General features: G+C 35.7%; 1 protein-coding gene across 1 annotated transcript in view; it reads right to left on the bottom strand.

The window, feature by feature from the left end:
• RYR2 (ryanodine receptor 2) overlaps positions 1-16,772 on the bottom strand; it is a 333,950-nt gene that overhangs the window by 267,463 nt on the left and 49,715 nt on the right. Inside the window, exons 5-7 of the mRNA XM_086626085.1 lie at positions 11,979-11,993; positions 1,481-1,555; positions 654-732 (exon numbers count right to left, since the gene is read on the bottom strand). Of these exons, the coding sequence (XP_086482211.1) occupies positions 654-732; positions 1,481-1,555; positions 11,979-11,993 (169 nt within the window). The remainder of the gene's footprint in view (positions 1-653; positions 733-1,480; positions 1,556-11,978; positions 11,994-16,772) is intronic.

Below are 16,772 nucleotides of genomic sequence, written 5' to 3'. Positions count from 1 at the left end.
CAGTTATATTCTTCCACTTCTACCAACTTGCTAGTGTCTCTAATTACCCAGAATATTTATAAGTATTACAGTCACAAATTTTGTTCCCATGATAGACCTTGCTTTCAGAAACCGAAAAGCATGCTTTTCAGAAAAAAATCTCTTTGATCTTGGAGCAGTTCAATTGTTGCTGTTATTACTCCTACCTAATGCAAGGCTTTAAAAAAACAATCAAACTTATTATTTCTAATTAAACAATTACACGAAATTGATGACATTGTAAGAAGCTGTATCAGTCTTAAAAATACAAATAAATCCAAGTCATCATCAGTTCTAAAACTGTAACAGAAACTTTATTTAAAATAATACAATTTTAGAAAATTTTCAGCAGAAGGCTTATACAGGAATAACAACTTGAGAATATTCCTTTACTTATATTCAATATATAAATTTATATTTAAATATCAAGACATGTTTATATTTCATAGAAAATAAACTACATAATCTGTTACAAAAAGTAAAGATAATGAATGTGTAAACCAGAAATATTAAGTTTTGTTTCTTTAGTTCTTAAATAGTCTTAATTTTTACATGATTTATACGTATTTATAGGTCTCTATTCTGATTTTCAGACTGAAAGTATTCTTCATTACATATTTTAAACTGGCGTTTACCTGTTGTGTCCTCTTGCAATCCTACATCAAATGCCAGCTTATCCATCGAAGATCGAGATGTAGAGAGGCAGCATAGATACTATCAAAAGAAAAAAACATGCCTTACTAGTTCTGCTTACATCTGATAGTCCACTGAAATATAGAAAGCCATCAACCTACTAACACAGGATTAACTGTTCTTAAATTATTCCCACTAGTTACCAGCAAGAACATATATGCCTGATAAACTGAATGGCACTCAAGGAGACTTGACAAAGATACACGTTCTAAAATAACCTCTCAGTCTATCCAGGTTACCTTTCCACTAAGATGGAATATTGAGAGTGGAAATAAAGGAACTGGTTGCATCAAAGATCCATGAAGCCTCACTTGCAGCTAAGGAGTTTGGAACCCATATAATTCATTAGGGAATTGAATACGAAGGCTTCTGTACAAAATACATGCAAGAAGGAATTTCCTCTTCCACTCAGTCTCCAACATATGTTCAGGTTGCCAGCCAGATGCCAGCTGTGGATTCAGTCACAGCTTATGCAATATGTGATATCCAAGGGAAAAGAAACGAGAAATCACCAACTCAAAATAGACTGACAAACCGAGAACTCATCACGATGGAGCCAGACTTTAAGCACTTAACCCAGATATGACCAGTTTGGTTTCATATTTCCAAGCATCTACCCTCCACAAAGGTTTCCATTAATCACGGGTAAAATGCCTCTTTGATGTGAACAATTCTTGAGATATTAGTAAATGGCAGTAGTTTGGGCACTTTCAAATATAACTTTAATACAAAAAATAAATCATTGCTGCTATCAGCTCCTGTTACATACCATGCCGCTGTAGGAATGGCGCAGCAGGATTGCATGCCCATAGAGTAGTGTTCGATGACCACCACCTTGTGCAGACTGAAAGATAAAGAGAAGTGATATACTGGTATGTTGTAATGAAAATCAGACCTTTCGAGAAAGAAAAAAGAAAAAAGAAATCCTCATCAATCTCTGAACAATCTGTATTTGCCCTGTAACAGAGAAGTCTATATCTTGATAAAATGCTATTCGGAGATTAGTTCAAGAAGGTATTTTTATGAACATGCCTTCAGTTTCGAATGGGTCTTAATATATTGACCTTTAAAGTCCTTGAGGCAGATCTCAGAATTTGAACAGGCGAATCTAGAAGCTACTGACTTTTTCTAATAGAAGTGCTCAATTCACTGATGAAGGAAAATGGTGTACTTTGCACCATCACCAATTTGGTATAAAGTATGTTCTAGAAGCTTGAATCCTTCTTTGGGTGGAAAGCATGCAGCCTCTAGAAAAAAGCAGCTTTGATATGCGTCACACTATCCTCTACACCCTTATATATTGTTAAGTTTCTCCATGTTCATTCATTTTCCCTCCAAAGACAGACTTTTCTATACAGAAAGTATGGAGAGGGAGTTTCTGGAGTATTGTCCCTGTTTTACCAGAAAGTATTAATGATATATCAACCACACTGACAATCATCAACTTCCAAACTGCTTGCCCCACAGTTTTTAGATACTATCATCAGACACAATTCTTTATCTGCTTAGCCAGGTAAGTGCTCAAAGACATCCAAGCTAACTCAACAGGGTTGAGGGTTCGGAAAATTCAGAAATCATGCCCAAGTAAACGTTCATCTCGAGAAATGCAGCATAAATCTTGAGTGAAAGAAAAGTAAATTAATAAAATTCACTCTAATTCCAAGAAACTGTAACCATTTTTTTTTTACAATATTTTCATTACTGTTTCTATTTATCTATAATCGGTTTAACCATTCATGAAAGAATAAATAAAACTTGTTAAAGCATGAACAACCTTTCAATTTCTGCTGAAGATTTATAAATTCCTTAGACTGAAGTGCATCTGACTAACATTGGTCAGGAGCAGAGACTGTCAGACCAGACACTGTCAAGAGCCTAAGTCCATATTCCTCTGTCAGAACATCTCACGTAATATTACTCACATCACACTCTTCAAGCAATATCGATAAATACATATTTTTGAGTCTATAAATGTGACAACTCCATAAGCAGCATTATTCTTTCATATAGGACTCATAATTTGATTTCTTATATAGAGCATTTATACCCTTTCTTTTATCACAGTAGACTGACCTTCTGTCTGACTGGAGCATTAGATTCATTATAGAATAAATTGGAAACAATCATACTATGTTATCTCTCTGGCAGCTTCATTTCAGTGCTGAAGATCATTTTAACTCAAAGGCTGTGGTGGCAAAACACAATTATTTCCTCTCCTTGTTTACTGGTTGTCCTTCCTTATCTTTTATCAATTAGCACAATATTTGTTGATCTTTGAGTTACTTAGTCAAGAAATACATAAAGACAAACAGGTGGTGAAAAAGCAAGAACTTAAAAAAAAAAGTATTTTTAGTACTTTTAAGAAACTGCCAGGAATTTCTGGCTTTTGTCTTTACTAAGAGAGCATCTTGATGGACACAAAGTATATTTTGACTTTCAACAAACTGCATAGCAGTCAAAATGCAGGGAAGCACATTCTCTAATAATCTCTCTAGAAGACTGAATGACATGAATTTTTATTAAGAAAGAATAAAATACATGGTCTTTGTCACAAACACAGTTTTGACAGTAAGACATGATTTAGCTTTGAACTACCATTACTATCACCACTTTTTCCAGAGGCACGAGGAAAGAATGACACACTTGATAATGTCAATCCTGTTGTGCCAAAGACAAATGATGAATTTCTGCTGCTCATCTGCTTCCTCATCACGGGAAGAAGGGAAAAACTACTGTGAGCCTTAACAAAACTTCCAATTTGCCCAGATGCTTTATCAACAGCAGGCATAGCTACCCAACCAACAAAATCACTAACATGGACAAAGTTTGAAATTTCACTGATATTTTTATCAAAATTATTCTGTGCTACTAGTCATAAATTTGATATCTGACACACAGATTTGGTTGCCTGTTGTACGAAAGATGAGAGGAATAGTGTGATCAACAAAATCACAGCTATGTTAGCTTGCCCTTGTTTTGGCCATATTGATTTGTCTATCTAGCGTATATTTTGTTAAATGTCCATTTGTGGCTGAACAAGAGAAAGGTTCAATCACATTTGTGAAAAATGGAGGACTGTTTTTTTAGATAATTTTTTCCAAGACTATTAAAGTACTTCTTTCTAAACAAAATTATTTTGTCCATTAAAAAAATGAAGCAAGTTTGCTGTTTCTGTTTCTTAGACAGAAAACAAAGAGTTACAAAAAACATTTCAAGCATTTTCCACTTAAAGGTTTCTGAGATGCAATTATAATCAAGCCATCCACATGGAGGGAAAGTGAAAAGATGAAACATAGTAAAATACAGGAGAGACTGGAATAGAAAGCTGGTACTATGAAACTCCCTTCCCTTTTGGAGCCTGCCTTCCAAGATATGTACATACCTATAAGTTTATTTCCTATTTTAAAGACTTGTTTCATAACTAAATACTCATCATTTCTCTTTATGCCAGAAATTGCATAGTATGTAGCTGTTGGGCCATGATTGTCTACTGAAAGAGTCTTTGATTTTTAAAATAATCCATTCCTACCTAGAATGTTGTAGAGAACTGCAAATTTTCCGTGTTAAAAAAAAAGTAAAATAAAATAAATTTAACAGCTATCATCAATTGGACTTCCATGGAAAAGATGTAATATTCCAAGATGAGGTGTTTTACCAAGTTTCTAGTAATATTCAAGCAACATTTCAGAAGACATTGTAAGTAAGACTTCTTGGAAGCCACAATGCTGACTAATTCAATTGGTAATGCCTATAGATTTTTGCACAAATATATGAATGGTATTATAATGCAAGCAAGTTTCTAACAGTTCTACAAAATACGCCATTCAGAAGAATCAACTATATGAATGCGAAACTCTTCTGCTCATTTTATCCTCCAAGAATTTGAGACTTAGAAAAGGAATTGAGAAACCTTCAGAACTCGTAAACACTACAGTCAATAATCAAGATTGAAATCATATAGGGCAAATTCACAATGCTTGTGAAAATTTCATATAAACTGTCCACCTCTGGTCTAATATTTCTGCAGCTGGTATACAAGATTAATTTGGAGTCATTTCATTACCCAAAAGCCATTGCCGAAGCAAAGGCAATTTAGAATATAACAGCAACAATCAGAGCTGAAGAATTTAGTATTCAAAACATCTAAACCATTTTCAAGTCCAATGCCTTGTTAGACCAGGCAATAAGAATAGACTACTAAGATCTGAGTTGCTTAATTTGATGTAAAAAGTGTTATCTTGAAACAAAAATAAAGAAGGAAAATAAGTTAAAGTTGGGAAATATTTCTTTTCCTTGCTTTCTTAATAGAAATAGGATCAAATTGCCAAAAATAACTTAAAAACTACAATCTACAAACCATCTAGTAAAATGTACAATTGATGGAAGCAGCATAACATGAAATATTTACCATTAGATTGAACAAAAATTTATGTATTTTACTTTGAAAACAAATCCTGCAGTACCATGTTACATGTAACCCAACAAATTCTTTGTATCCGTAGAACTCTGTCTATACACAACTGCCATATGTACAGACATGCGATCACCTTACAGATTAAAACAGGTATTTCATTGATGTTAATTCACACAGTAGCACTTGCACCACTGTGCCTATGGCTGCATTGCTACACTTGTGGCCATACACGAGATGCTGCAGGAAATTAATCATGGTGACATTGAACAAGTGTTTTGGAGTCATTTATGCTTCTGGGAACCTCACTTACGATGAGAATTTTTAGAGACTAGTGAATACCCTGTGGCATCCAAGGAGATTTTGAGTCAAATAGCCATTACTTTTCCACTCCTTTCAAGAGAACAGCCTTACTTCTACTAGAGAAAACATTTCTTAGACCAATACTGCAAGCAAATGTCAATGTTTCTTTGCTCACTTTTCTTCACAGGTCTACACAATCTTCAAATGTATGAAAATAGAAGAAGCTATGACCTTTGGGCAGGTACTAGAGAAAGATAAACATGTGCAAACATGTAATTAAATAGGATAGTTATTTCAGTGGTTTGTGTGTGTGTACAGACAAAGCTTTCATAATATTGTCATTATTCAGAAACCTAATGCCTGAGAAAGCCTGACAGCAATTGCATTTAGCATGTGACTATTCAGACAATTCTAGTCATCCATGAAAGCAATTTAAAAATAATGAATGTGTCACAAGAACACAAGGACTGAAACACACTCTCTAGAAAACCATACTAGATAACGCAGTGAATTTTTAAAAATAATGTAATGGCTTTTCCTTCCTCATTCCATGATGAGCCCATAAGCAGAACAGAATTAGTGGCACATGCTATAGGGAAAATGACAGCATAAAAACTAGATTGTAAGGAAATACAGTTTCGATGCACTTAAAAAAAAATAAAATTAAAAAAAAAAAACTCCACAAGTGAAACAATAAGCTACAAGACATCAGTAGTAAATTCTTCAAAAAAGTAATCCATAATTTACAGTAATGGTAAATTATGACCTAATTGCAACCAATTGCTTAGCCTGGTATTTCATCTGTGCCCCAGAACCAGCCACAGGATACATCAGCCCACATAGCCTAGATGGAACTTATGACCACTCAATATTGCTCTGAATGGGTTTCTGAAAAATATATTACACAACTATTGCACTGGCATTAGAAAAATTTTAACACATGAGAGCAGTTGTATAGTAAAAGAAGCAATGAGCTCCCTGTTTTTCTTCACAAATATTTTCCAAGGCAACACTGGAAGATAAGGTTAAAAGTTTCAAATATGACTTTTAGTGGCTATTTTCACTTGTACACTGGTGTAAAACAATGTCCTTTAAAGCACTGAGTACTCACACTTTACTAAAATAGAGCGAGCCCCTGAAACAAAGCCTAAGTTAACACTTTATTGCCAAAGCCAACTGGGAAATCAGCGCCTACTGAATTTATTGTTGACACAAACTTAAAATGCTAACAGCAGCTTAAAAATACAACATGTAATAACAGAACAGTGATTTCAAAACACACCAACTTGGTATTTAAAAATTTAAAAGAAAAATATTGTCAACTTTCGTATTTACACATCATTGTGACACGTTTGGATGAGGGGAAAAGCTAATTGGTTCTACTAAAGATGGCCATTTTACACTTCAAATAGATGCTGGAGAACAACAGCCTGGCAAACAGAGGACACTTGGACGCCCACAAAAACACTTGCAAATGTAAGTGCAAAAGCATTATTTTCTCCATCACATGTGTTACAAGTTTAATGAAATTCTGTAGTTTATTTCTAACTTTTAAATTATTAGAAAACTACGGAATGAGGAAAAAAAAATCCTATCTCTAAATCTAGACTCTTAGTTCAAATGTGTAAGAAGAAGAATATAACTAAACATTAAATATCCTAAAATTATCTGCTTTGAACCCTTTTAAATGAAAAACCATCACCACCACAAAAACAAACCAAGCAGGAAATCGCACTCACCAGTGATGGAAGCCCTAAAGAGTTTATATATAAACAAAGCACATACTCATCCAGGGATGAAATCTTCTCAAAAAGTCCCTTCCCTGGGACTCACGTTGAGGCTGTCAAATGTCCCATTCAGGACTAGTCATTACATTCTGAAACTGTGGGTTTGATCCATTAAAAAGATAAATCAAATAGGAAATGTTGGTCTGATCACAAGTATTGGCTTGAAAAGAATCGACTACCATGCATTCTGAGTAAAGGTACATTTAGACCCTGGACTATGCTGTTCCCAGTCAGAAACTACCTGTGTCAAGATCAGAGATGTAAAGCTGTTGGCCTCAATGCCTTGTTCACGAGACTGATGAAAGTTTTTAAACCAGCAGGCTAATACAAGTATTTAACCTGAGCTGGTTCTTTAGAAAGAAAACTGTGAGTTCACAACGAGGAACATATGCTTTGTTTATATGCAACTCTTTAGGGCTTCCTGCATTTAAACAAAGGCTCCTATTTAGTTTATCTGCAAGATAGAACGAAAAGTACTGAAAGGATGTGGAATAACTGTAGATCTTGAAAGTTTTTCAGTCCTTAGTGGAGAAGGAAAACTCCATGATGGCAGAATTAGCAATTAAGTGAAATAAACTGGAAAAAGACTAAAAGGAACTGGGAGGAACAGAAAGGAATGATATCCCACAGTCTAAAATTGTCTCAATATGGTTTTACACGTAATATTTGCATGATGCTACAACCATTTCTGTAGAGGAAAGGATGCTCAAAATGATGTTTCCACAGCAATGTAAAACTACTCATCTATTTTATTATTAATATGCAATTTTTTAATCCGTTCTAGACCAAAACTGATAGAGGCCAGTATTTATCTAAAACTAGCAGCGATTATGCAATCCTACAAGATGATTAGAATTGGAAACCACCACAAGCAACTAATTGATGAGACCTCTTACTCCTCACAATTATATCACTGTCTAAATTTTTTCCACACTGAACACAACTTCAGATGACTAACCAGAGCTTCCATCTAATACTAGGCAACAAACAGCTGGAAAACACAGGAAGGCTCATTCTTTTAATACCAGCATGATCAGTAACAGCTTATGAAAAGCTAAAAGAATTTCTTGATGACAAAATACAAACTCAGATTAATTTAGCCTAAGGCAATTAAACAGCCAGAGGAGAGAAAAAGGCCCTTTTGGTCAGTAATTGAGCCCACTTAAAATCTGAGCAACTCTTTGAAGATACCTATGCTTCTGTTTGTGGTTACACAGGGAGCTTAGGATATCCATGCCTCTAAATCAGGCATTTCAGATTTGTGGGATGAATGCCAGTAAAAGAGTCCAGAAAACCCCAAGCAGTGGTGAAAACAGAATGTGTCAAAACAGGCTGAGTCACTGCAGAACTTGTGAAGTAACCCTGGAACAGAGCTAGAAGGCTTGTGAGACAAGCTTAGTCAAGCAAAACTAAACAATTCACACTTGGAATAGCAACGCTGGGAAATTACATCTCCTGCAGCATCAGAGAACTTGAAAACGCTGCAAGCAGTAAAGATTACAAACAAAGCTACAGAGTGTGAGCCAAGGAGTTTTACATATTCTTCTTGCTCACAAAAGTACCCATTTTCTTTAAAAATCTTGACACAAAAAAGACAGAATTTTCTCTCCAAAGTAACAGCATCCAGGCCCAAAAGCCTTGAATTCTTCCACCAAAAATCAAAAATGCTCATGAGACCCTCCTGCAATTACTGTGCTCTTGGGCTGCCATTTCCAGTGGTTGGCACCAAACTCACAGCATTTAGTTGCTTAGAATTTAAAGATGCAAATTAAATCAATTCACTGACTTGCAGCATTGTGGTAATATATTCTTTCACCCCACTCGTATCAATGGTAATACATTGCTTCACCCCACTCACATCAATTAACGGCAACACCCAAAGAGCAAACTCAAACCAGTCTAAAACCTCTTTGTCTCGCTGTAGCCTACGTATGATATTATTCCATTGTAACAAACAGGAAGTTGAACCTATCAAGACAGTATATGCTATACATATTCTAGTTTTTACACCTTACTTTTAAATCGCTATTTAGTTGATTGACTTTTATTCATGGAATAACCATTAATTGTCCCACACAACACCTCTGTAACTAAATTGGAGAGACATGCATTTGATGGATGGACCACTCAGTGCATAAGGAATTGCATAGATGGCCACACTCAGGGGTCAGTATTGAGGCCAGTGCTGTTTAACATCTTTATCAGTGACATGGACAGTCAGATCGAGTACATCCTCAGCAAGTTTGCTGATGACACCAAGCTGTGTGGTGTGGTCGACACACTGGAGGGAAAGGATGCCATCCAGAGGGACCTTGGCAAGCTTGAGAGTATGCAAACTAGATAGGTGTGCGAACCTCATGAAGTTCAACAAGGCCAAGTGCAAGGTCCTGCACATGGGTTGGGGCAATCCCAAGCACTAGTACAGGCTGGGCAGAGAATGGATTGAGAGCAGCCCTGAGGAGAAGGACCTGCGGGTGATGGTTGATGAGAAGCTCATCATGAGCTGGCAATGTGAGCTTGAAGCCCACAAAGCCAACACTATCCTGGGCTGCATCCAAAGAAGCGTGGCCAGCAGGTCAAGGGAGGTGATTCTGCCCCTCTACTCTGCTCTTGTCAGACCCCACCTGGAGTACTATGTACAGCTCTAGGGCTCCCAACATAAGACAGACACAGATTTGTTGGAGCGGGTCCAGAGAAGGGCTTCAAAGATGATCAGAGGGCTGAGGAACTAGAACAGGTTGCCCAGAGAAGTTGTGGATGCCCCATCCCTACAAGTGTTCAAGGTCAGGTTGGATGAGGCTTTGAGCAACCTGGTGTAGCGGAGGATGTCTCTATCCATGGCAGGTGGGTTGGAACTACATGATCTTTGAGGTTTCTTCCAACCCAAACGATTCTATGATTCTATGAATTCACTACAAAACAGTAAGTTCCAGAAAAATTCAGATACGGAGATGATAATGATGGTCACTGTGACAAAAAACAAAAAACAAACAAAAAAAGATAAAAGAAACAAAATAAGCTTCTTTCACTGACATGATCAGCAGTAACCTTGTATTTTATGTGTAGTGCCAAGCCAAAGAACAGAAAAGAGTTTAAATAACTTATAGGTTTCCTTAGGATACCTTGCTTTAAAAGCTGCAGTACAATTTGAAATTATGCTTTATATAAATATCATATCAAAATCTGAACCTGAATAAGTCAACTGGCTAATAAAAATCATGAGCACGTCTTATTCAATTAAGAATACAGAGATATTTTACTACCTGTATCAAAAAGATTAGAATCATTGATAATAATGATAAGCATTTGTACCAGCACCATGCTAAATGATCCCAATTTTACTAATATTGACCTGTCAGAAGGCAGAATAAACAGCCACATAATTAGAAACACTTCAAATATACCTCACGATTAATATTTTCAACACTACGTTTATGTTATCACTTGCCCATCAAGGGGAAACTTCACATCAATGAAAAGCAGATACAGCAATGAAAATAAATAATAATAAAAAAAATTGATATCTGTTTCTAGCCTTCTATGCAAAACAAATATTTATATTTATAGCTGAGGCAATACTTCCATTACTACTTTCAAGCACTTTCAGCAGTTTATTAAAAAAAAATTGCCCAAGAGGATCAAATTTATTGAATTCTTCCTTAGCCTAGTGAAGATTTCTCTTCCCCCGTACTCCTCCTCCTTCACTGTAGAGAAAATGGAAAGAATTAATAAAAATCTTCCCGGTTATTTTAGAGCTAAATAAGTGGAGGAGGCATTTTTCACAGGTTAAGGATCATGCCTAATCTTTTTCTGTTGCTGTATGATACAAGGAATGTGAATCATCCTTGTCACTTGAGAAAGAAACTCAAAGAATAAGACAGCCAGCCAAGTGGGAAGAAAAGATGGATCAGCAGAGGAGTCATACTAAGAAAATTCCTCTGACATCATTAAACCCAGCTCTTAAAATAGCACTGCTTATCTAGCCCAGAATTCCTTCCTTTTTGAGAGTGACAATGAAGCAAGACCATACCATAGAAGAAGAAACTCAGGGGATGAAAATCAGCAAGTAAATAATTTTTAAAAATGAATTGGGAATAGATATTGATAACCAAAGGAAAAAGTCGAAAACAGATAACCAACACATCTTGGCTAAAATCACAGCCAATTGTTCAAATGTCAGTTACTCAAAATGTTTGAATAAGTGTTTTGTCATAGTCTCAATACATTGAAGAAAAAAAAAAAAAGGCACTGAGAAGAACTCCTGCACATCCTTACTGACCTGAAGCAGTGAAGGGCCAGTAACTCCCAGGCCAAGGGCTCCCCGCTCACCCCACTGAGACACCACACCATCAGAACAGCACTCTTGAAACAGAAGAAACAGTGTGCTGTCCCCGCTTTCCAAAATGCCCAAATGTTTTACTGCAACTTTTGTTATTTATTCATTGTCTCAAGATTTCTTATTTACAAGGCAGTGTTCCATTCTCACTGAAAGGGTGGGGATAAGTTGATAATTAGAGAACCCACCCCAGCGTCCTCTTCCCAAAAAGGTGCCTGCCTTTGGTCCTTCATGATGTAAATAAACCATAACCCCAATACCAACTAGAGTCATTGTGGTTCTTAAAAGCAGTTTTTTACAAAATTCAGTATGTGGTATTTTAGTGAAGGTAAGTTTGATGCTGATGTTAAAAAAATAAAGAAAAAGAATGAATGAAATTAAATTGTAGGAATTCACAGAAAGTATAATACTAAATCTTTAACTTGCTTACCTTCATCATAAATTTCTGTAGAGCCACGAGAAGGGGGAAAAAAAGAGAAAACATGAAATGAATATTTGCTTTCAGGTGCTTAAAAATGGGATTTGTTTCCCCTGAAAAAGTGAGTGGGATACACAGAACTACAAGCCACATTTAAAAGGAACATTTATCATTGCAATTAGCATAATTATAGCTCGTGTTAGAAAGCAAAACAGCTGCTCAGAACAAAGCTTCATCATTTTTTAATGCAATAGTTTTCTCAGATTTTTTAACTTTAAATAATATAGCACATTAAATACTGCTTAAAGGTAAAACACAGTACAAGTGAAACAGGTACCATGCCTGATCATCTTAAACAATTTGCTCTGCAGATAGTTTCTAACTAAGTACAAAGAGAGTTGTAAAGTCCTGCATTTGAAGTGCAGTGCTGGAGAGCAACACCACTATTGTAGTAACATATTGTATGTAAATACAATAAATTATGAAAATTAAAATGTCACTAGTATTTCATGCACTGGTTAAAAATTAATTTAGTGCCACGTGACTGATGACAGAAGATTGTGGAAATTTTGGGGTTAATTTTCATGAGGTGCTCAAGAATAAAAGGAGAGTGATATATTATGTCGCATGCAGTGATTTTGTTTTCTTTGTTAGAGTTCTGTGGCCACCTTTTCCTCTTTTGACCTCATTAGTTCATGTTTTGCTATCGCAAAGTTTGAAGTTGAGGACTGAAGTTTGGCAGCAAATCTCTATCTGACATGAAAAGAGAGACTAATGGGAGAGCTTCCAAGTAAGACTGGTTGCTTTCATTTCATACATGTTTTTAAAACAGAAGTATCTATTCTCAAAGATGTACAAGATGTTCTAGCTAAAAAAAAAAAAAAACAAAAAACAAAAACCACAAATAAATCAACAAAAAAGTATAATCTAATGCTCTCACAACATTCACAGACTTCTCTCCTTAAAAGTCTTCCAGGTCTATTTGGTAGTTAGACATTCAGAAATAAATTGATTGAAACTAAAGATCATACACTCTGTCCACCATCCCCATAAAGCAAGGACTTAAAATCCAGTATGATCATTTTGACATTATTATTCATCCCATTGTCACCCCAACATTTTGCTTGCTTTTAACTAACTCTTGGCTGAACTGTCTACGTTGGGGATGGGGTGGGGTGGTGGTGTAAATTCATTAAGTTATTTACATGATTAATTGATTACTTCTAATATAACCTTTCCCATATTTGCCAGTGCTAAATTTCATGTGCCATCATACTGTCAGTTTATCAAGGAGATCAGATCCATCAAAGACCTCAGTCACTTACAACTGTCATTCATCTATGAAGTTTTATTTTGAGAATTACGCAACCCTACTGCTTTTTCCGTATTACAAGTACATTAAACAACAGTCCTTTTGTGAAACTTTCTGGTTTTCTTGTTGATAATTTATTTTAACTGCTTGATTGTAATCTCTTAACTAGCTTCAATTTAAAGTGAATAGTTTATCTCTTTCCTTGATTACTAAAATGATACAGCAGCTTCTCGTGCTGGAGTTTTTGGAAGACCAGATTTAACAATCCATTCTCTTCAGTTGACATATTAAATGCACTATAACAAATGAGAGAGAAACAATAGTCATCTATTTGCATCTGTCATATCACGTTCTTTAGAGTTACTCTGGTTCCTTAATAATTTTAAAGATGATTTACATGTCATTCTTAGAGACAGAAAGTGCCATGAACAGTCCCCGTCAAGCAAAAAAACCTCAAAGACAACAGTGGGTGAGGGAATTCCGAACATATCCACCTACTGCTTCAAAATCACCAAGGGAAGGAACACTCTGAAACTTCATCGTTGTAAAAATGCTTTCTCTTCATGGAAAACACTTAAATGCACGTTATGTCCATGAATGTGAAGAGAACGGCCCTGTGGAACTTCAGGCCAAGCCTGAGAAGTTACCTGCCATGAACTATGACAGCCTCAGCTGCCCAGCTGCTGGCAAATGGCTGGGGCAGAGGGTTCAAAGTACTAGTATCACATCCTTCTGCAATAATGTTGATACAGTCACTAAGTACAACAAATAATTCTTGTACACTTCAACACTACTCAGCTAAAAGCAAAAGAGGAGATCAAATTGTGATGAGGTTATTTTAGTTATACACAAAGCATCAGTGGAGCTGCACTAATGATAGTAGAGCTTGGTCACATTTACATTTGAAATGTGACATTCTACACACCCTAACAAACCATACAGATGTATGCAATATCTAACATGAAACATTATTTAAAACAAGCTCAGTCTTAAGAGTTATTAAGGATGAGATTTATCTGCACTACGTAGATTTCAGCTGGTTTTGTAGGCTTACTTCACAGTCAAGGAAAAGACAGTCATTTCTAGAGTGCAATTCATCTGATTTATTAAACTGACATTTTTGTAGGACAGGATTGTTCTGGTTTTAACTGGGACAGAGTTAGTTCTTCTCTTTAGCAGCTAGAAGAGCTCTGTGTTTTGGTTTTAGTCTGGGACTCACTATGAGGAGAATGTTGATAGCGCACTGATGTTTATAGTTGGTACTGAGATTCCAAGGACTATTCGGCTTGCCGTGTTCTTGCCAGTGTGAAGGAGCACAACAGGTTGAGGGGAGCAAGACCAGAATAAAGGGTCCACAACTTCCCCTATGAATTAAACTTAGACATAGCATTGAGGGCGAAATTGACCAATAAAGTAGTCCATATCATGCATTAGTTTAAATTATATTAGTTTTAAAATCCTTTTAATTTAGAGATTATCTCCTGACTGTATCTTTCGTACTATTCTTGTAGTATTGTATTTACTTACATAGCAATACCAGATCTTTACACTAACCTAATCAAGAAGTATGGAAAACAAGTAAACTGAAAGTAGACACTTTGCTGCAATTCACAGTAATTAGTATTGATACACTGAACACAGCTCGAAGTCCTCAGATCTGTAATACGGACTGAAGGAGAAACACCAAAGAAATCCTAGTATACAGTGGGAAATAATACGATTCTATTAAAATAAGTTTCAGTCAGATTTGCACACAGATTTCTTCCAGAAAGAAAAAGTGTATTTAGAAAAAGTTTGTATTACTTTCTCTTGATGATGTGAATTAGATTCGGGCTGCAATTAGCATCCATTACAATATACAGTACACTAAGGACGGAACTGCAGAAGTGGTTGAAACTATAGCCCTAGGTGTGGCAGTTTAAGCAGTGTTTCTGTGGTCACTCCATTTCGATATGCCTGTTCATTTTAACATCACACAATGCTATCTCCTTGCATTTTCCCCTCAAGATCCCTGCGAGAATAAGTGAGTGATCCTATGTTAACACTGCTAATATTACTCCCTACATTAAGTCACCTCTGCAGTCTATGTTATATCCAAAATTTGAATGCAAATTCTTTAAAATCAAATATTTGTGCACAATTAGCATATTTTCCCACCACAGTAATCTGACAAATAAATCCACATTTAAGTAAACTAACTTAGTGTGAACAAAATATTCTCAAAAAAAAAGTCCTTATTTAATTCATTTAATGATTGAAAAAATCATACTGATTATAAAGCATGGATGTGCAACTAATTACTTTAATGGCACTAGAGACATATTGCTAAAACCGTTTGTCTTGAAGCTTTGTTTTGTGGCTCACTCCAAATTCTACAACAAATCTAGCGTGTTTCCTCTAGTCAAAATCCACATGTTCTTTTTGTGTTTATCCAGTCCACACTATCCTCAAAGCCAGAATTTATTCACTTCTGAACTCAGAAGTCTCTGTAATGAAAGTAATTCTTCCGAAAAGTGTCTAAAGTCTGTTTCCTTACTCAGCAAGTTTCTTTTCTCCAAAGAAACTGAAAATTAGTTTTATTAGTGGCATAAAACTGAGCAAATACAATAACTATTTGAGGGGAAGATAAAAAGATTTACCATTACCTACAGCAGAAGAGATTCCTCTGTCTACTTAAAAGTTGCAGACAATTCTACAATGTTGTAGTTAGCACGGCTTTGCCATTAGCCAATGTAAGGATGAAAATCCTTGTCCCTTGCATTCTAAATTTAAGAACCAATACACTTAGTTTCCCTTCAGGTAAAAAGATCTTCAAATGCCAAATTTTCAAAATAATTCACCAACCATATGTAGGCAAATATGTTAAAAAGGCCCTATTTTAGAAACCGTAGATGCCCTAGTAAATTCCCACTCCTTATGCTGAATTCTGTTACAGTGCTAAGCAGTTGTTTTGAAAGTCAAGACAGACATTCAGGTGCTTTTATGAGAACAGAAGTCCTTTAAAAATCAAACCCTTAAAATATTCAACACCCACCTTGAAATTTCAAATTTGCAAACAAACACCAATAGTTGCTAATTCACAGCAAAAGACACTTTGAAATTATTTCCTTTATTTCATAAATATACTAAAAGAGAAAAAATGATGAGCGATTGAAAGGAATTCCTTTCACTATGCATTATTCAATTTCAGCTTATTTCATTACTCCTATTTTCTCTGTAAATAAGATATATTCAGTGTTTTCTAACTTTCAGTTGAAATTTAGTAAATACCTTTGATCAGATACTGGGGTTTTCCCCCCTTGGCAGTTTAACTAAAAGCAGAAAAGCCACTTTCAAATATGAAATAGGAGCTGGGATGGGAAGGGTAAGTCTTACTTCCATTAGTTTTTATGTTTGGTGAGATGTCTTTAATCTGCTTGATTCTGTACTGAAGCAGACCTACAAGCCCTCACAGTCACACTTCATGAGAGAAAAAAGGAAAACACCAAAGGTAC

Source organism: Tauraco erythrolophus, chromosome 2 (assembly GCF_009769465.1).
Source record: "Tauraco erythrolophus isolate bTauEry1 chromosome 2, bTauEry1.pri, whole genome shotgun sequence".
NCBI lineage: Eukaryota > Metazoa > Chordata > Aves > Musophagiformes > Musophagidae > Tauraco > Tauraco erythrolophus.
Note: the sequence above shows the minus strand (reverse complement) of the source record. Positions and strands in the feature narration are given on the sequence as shown.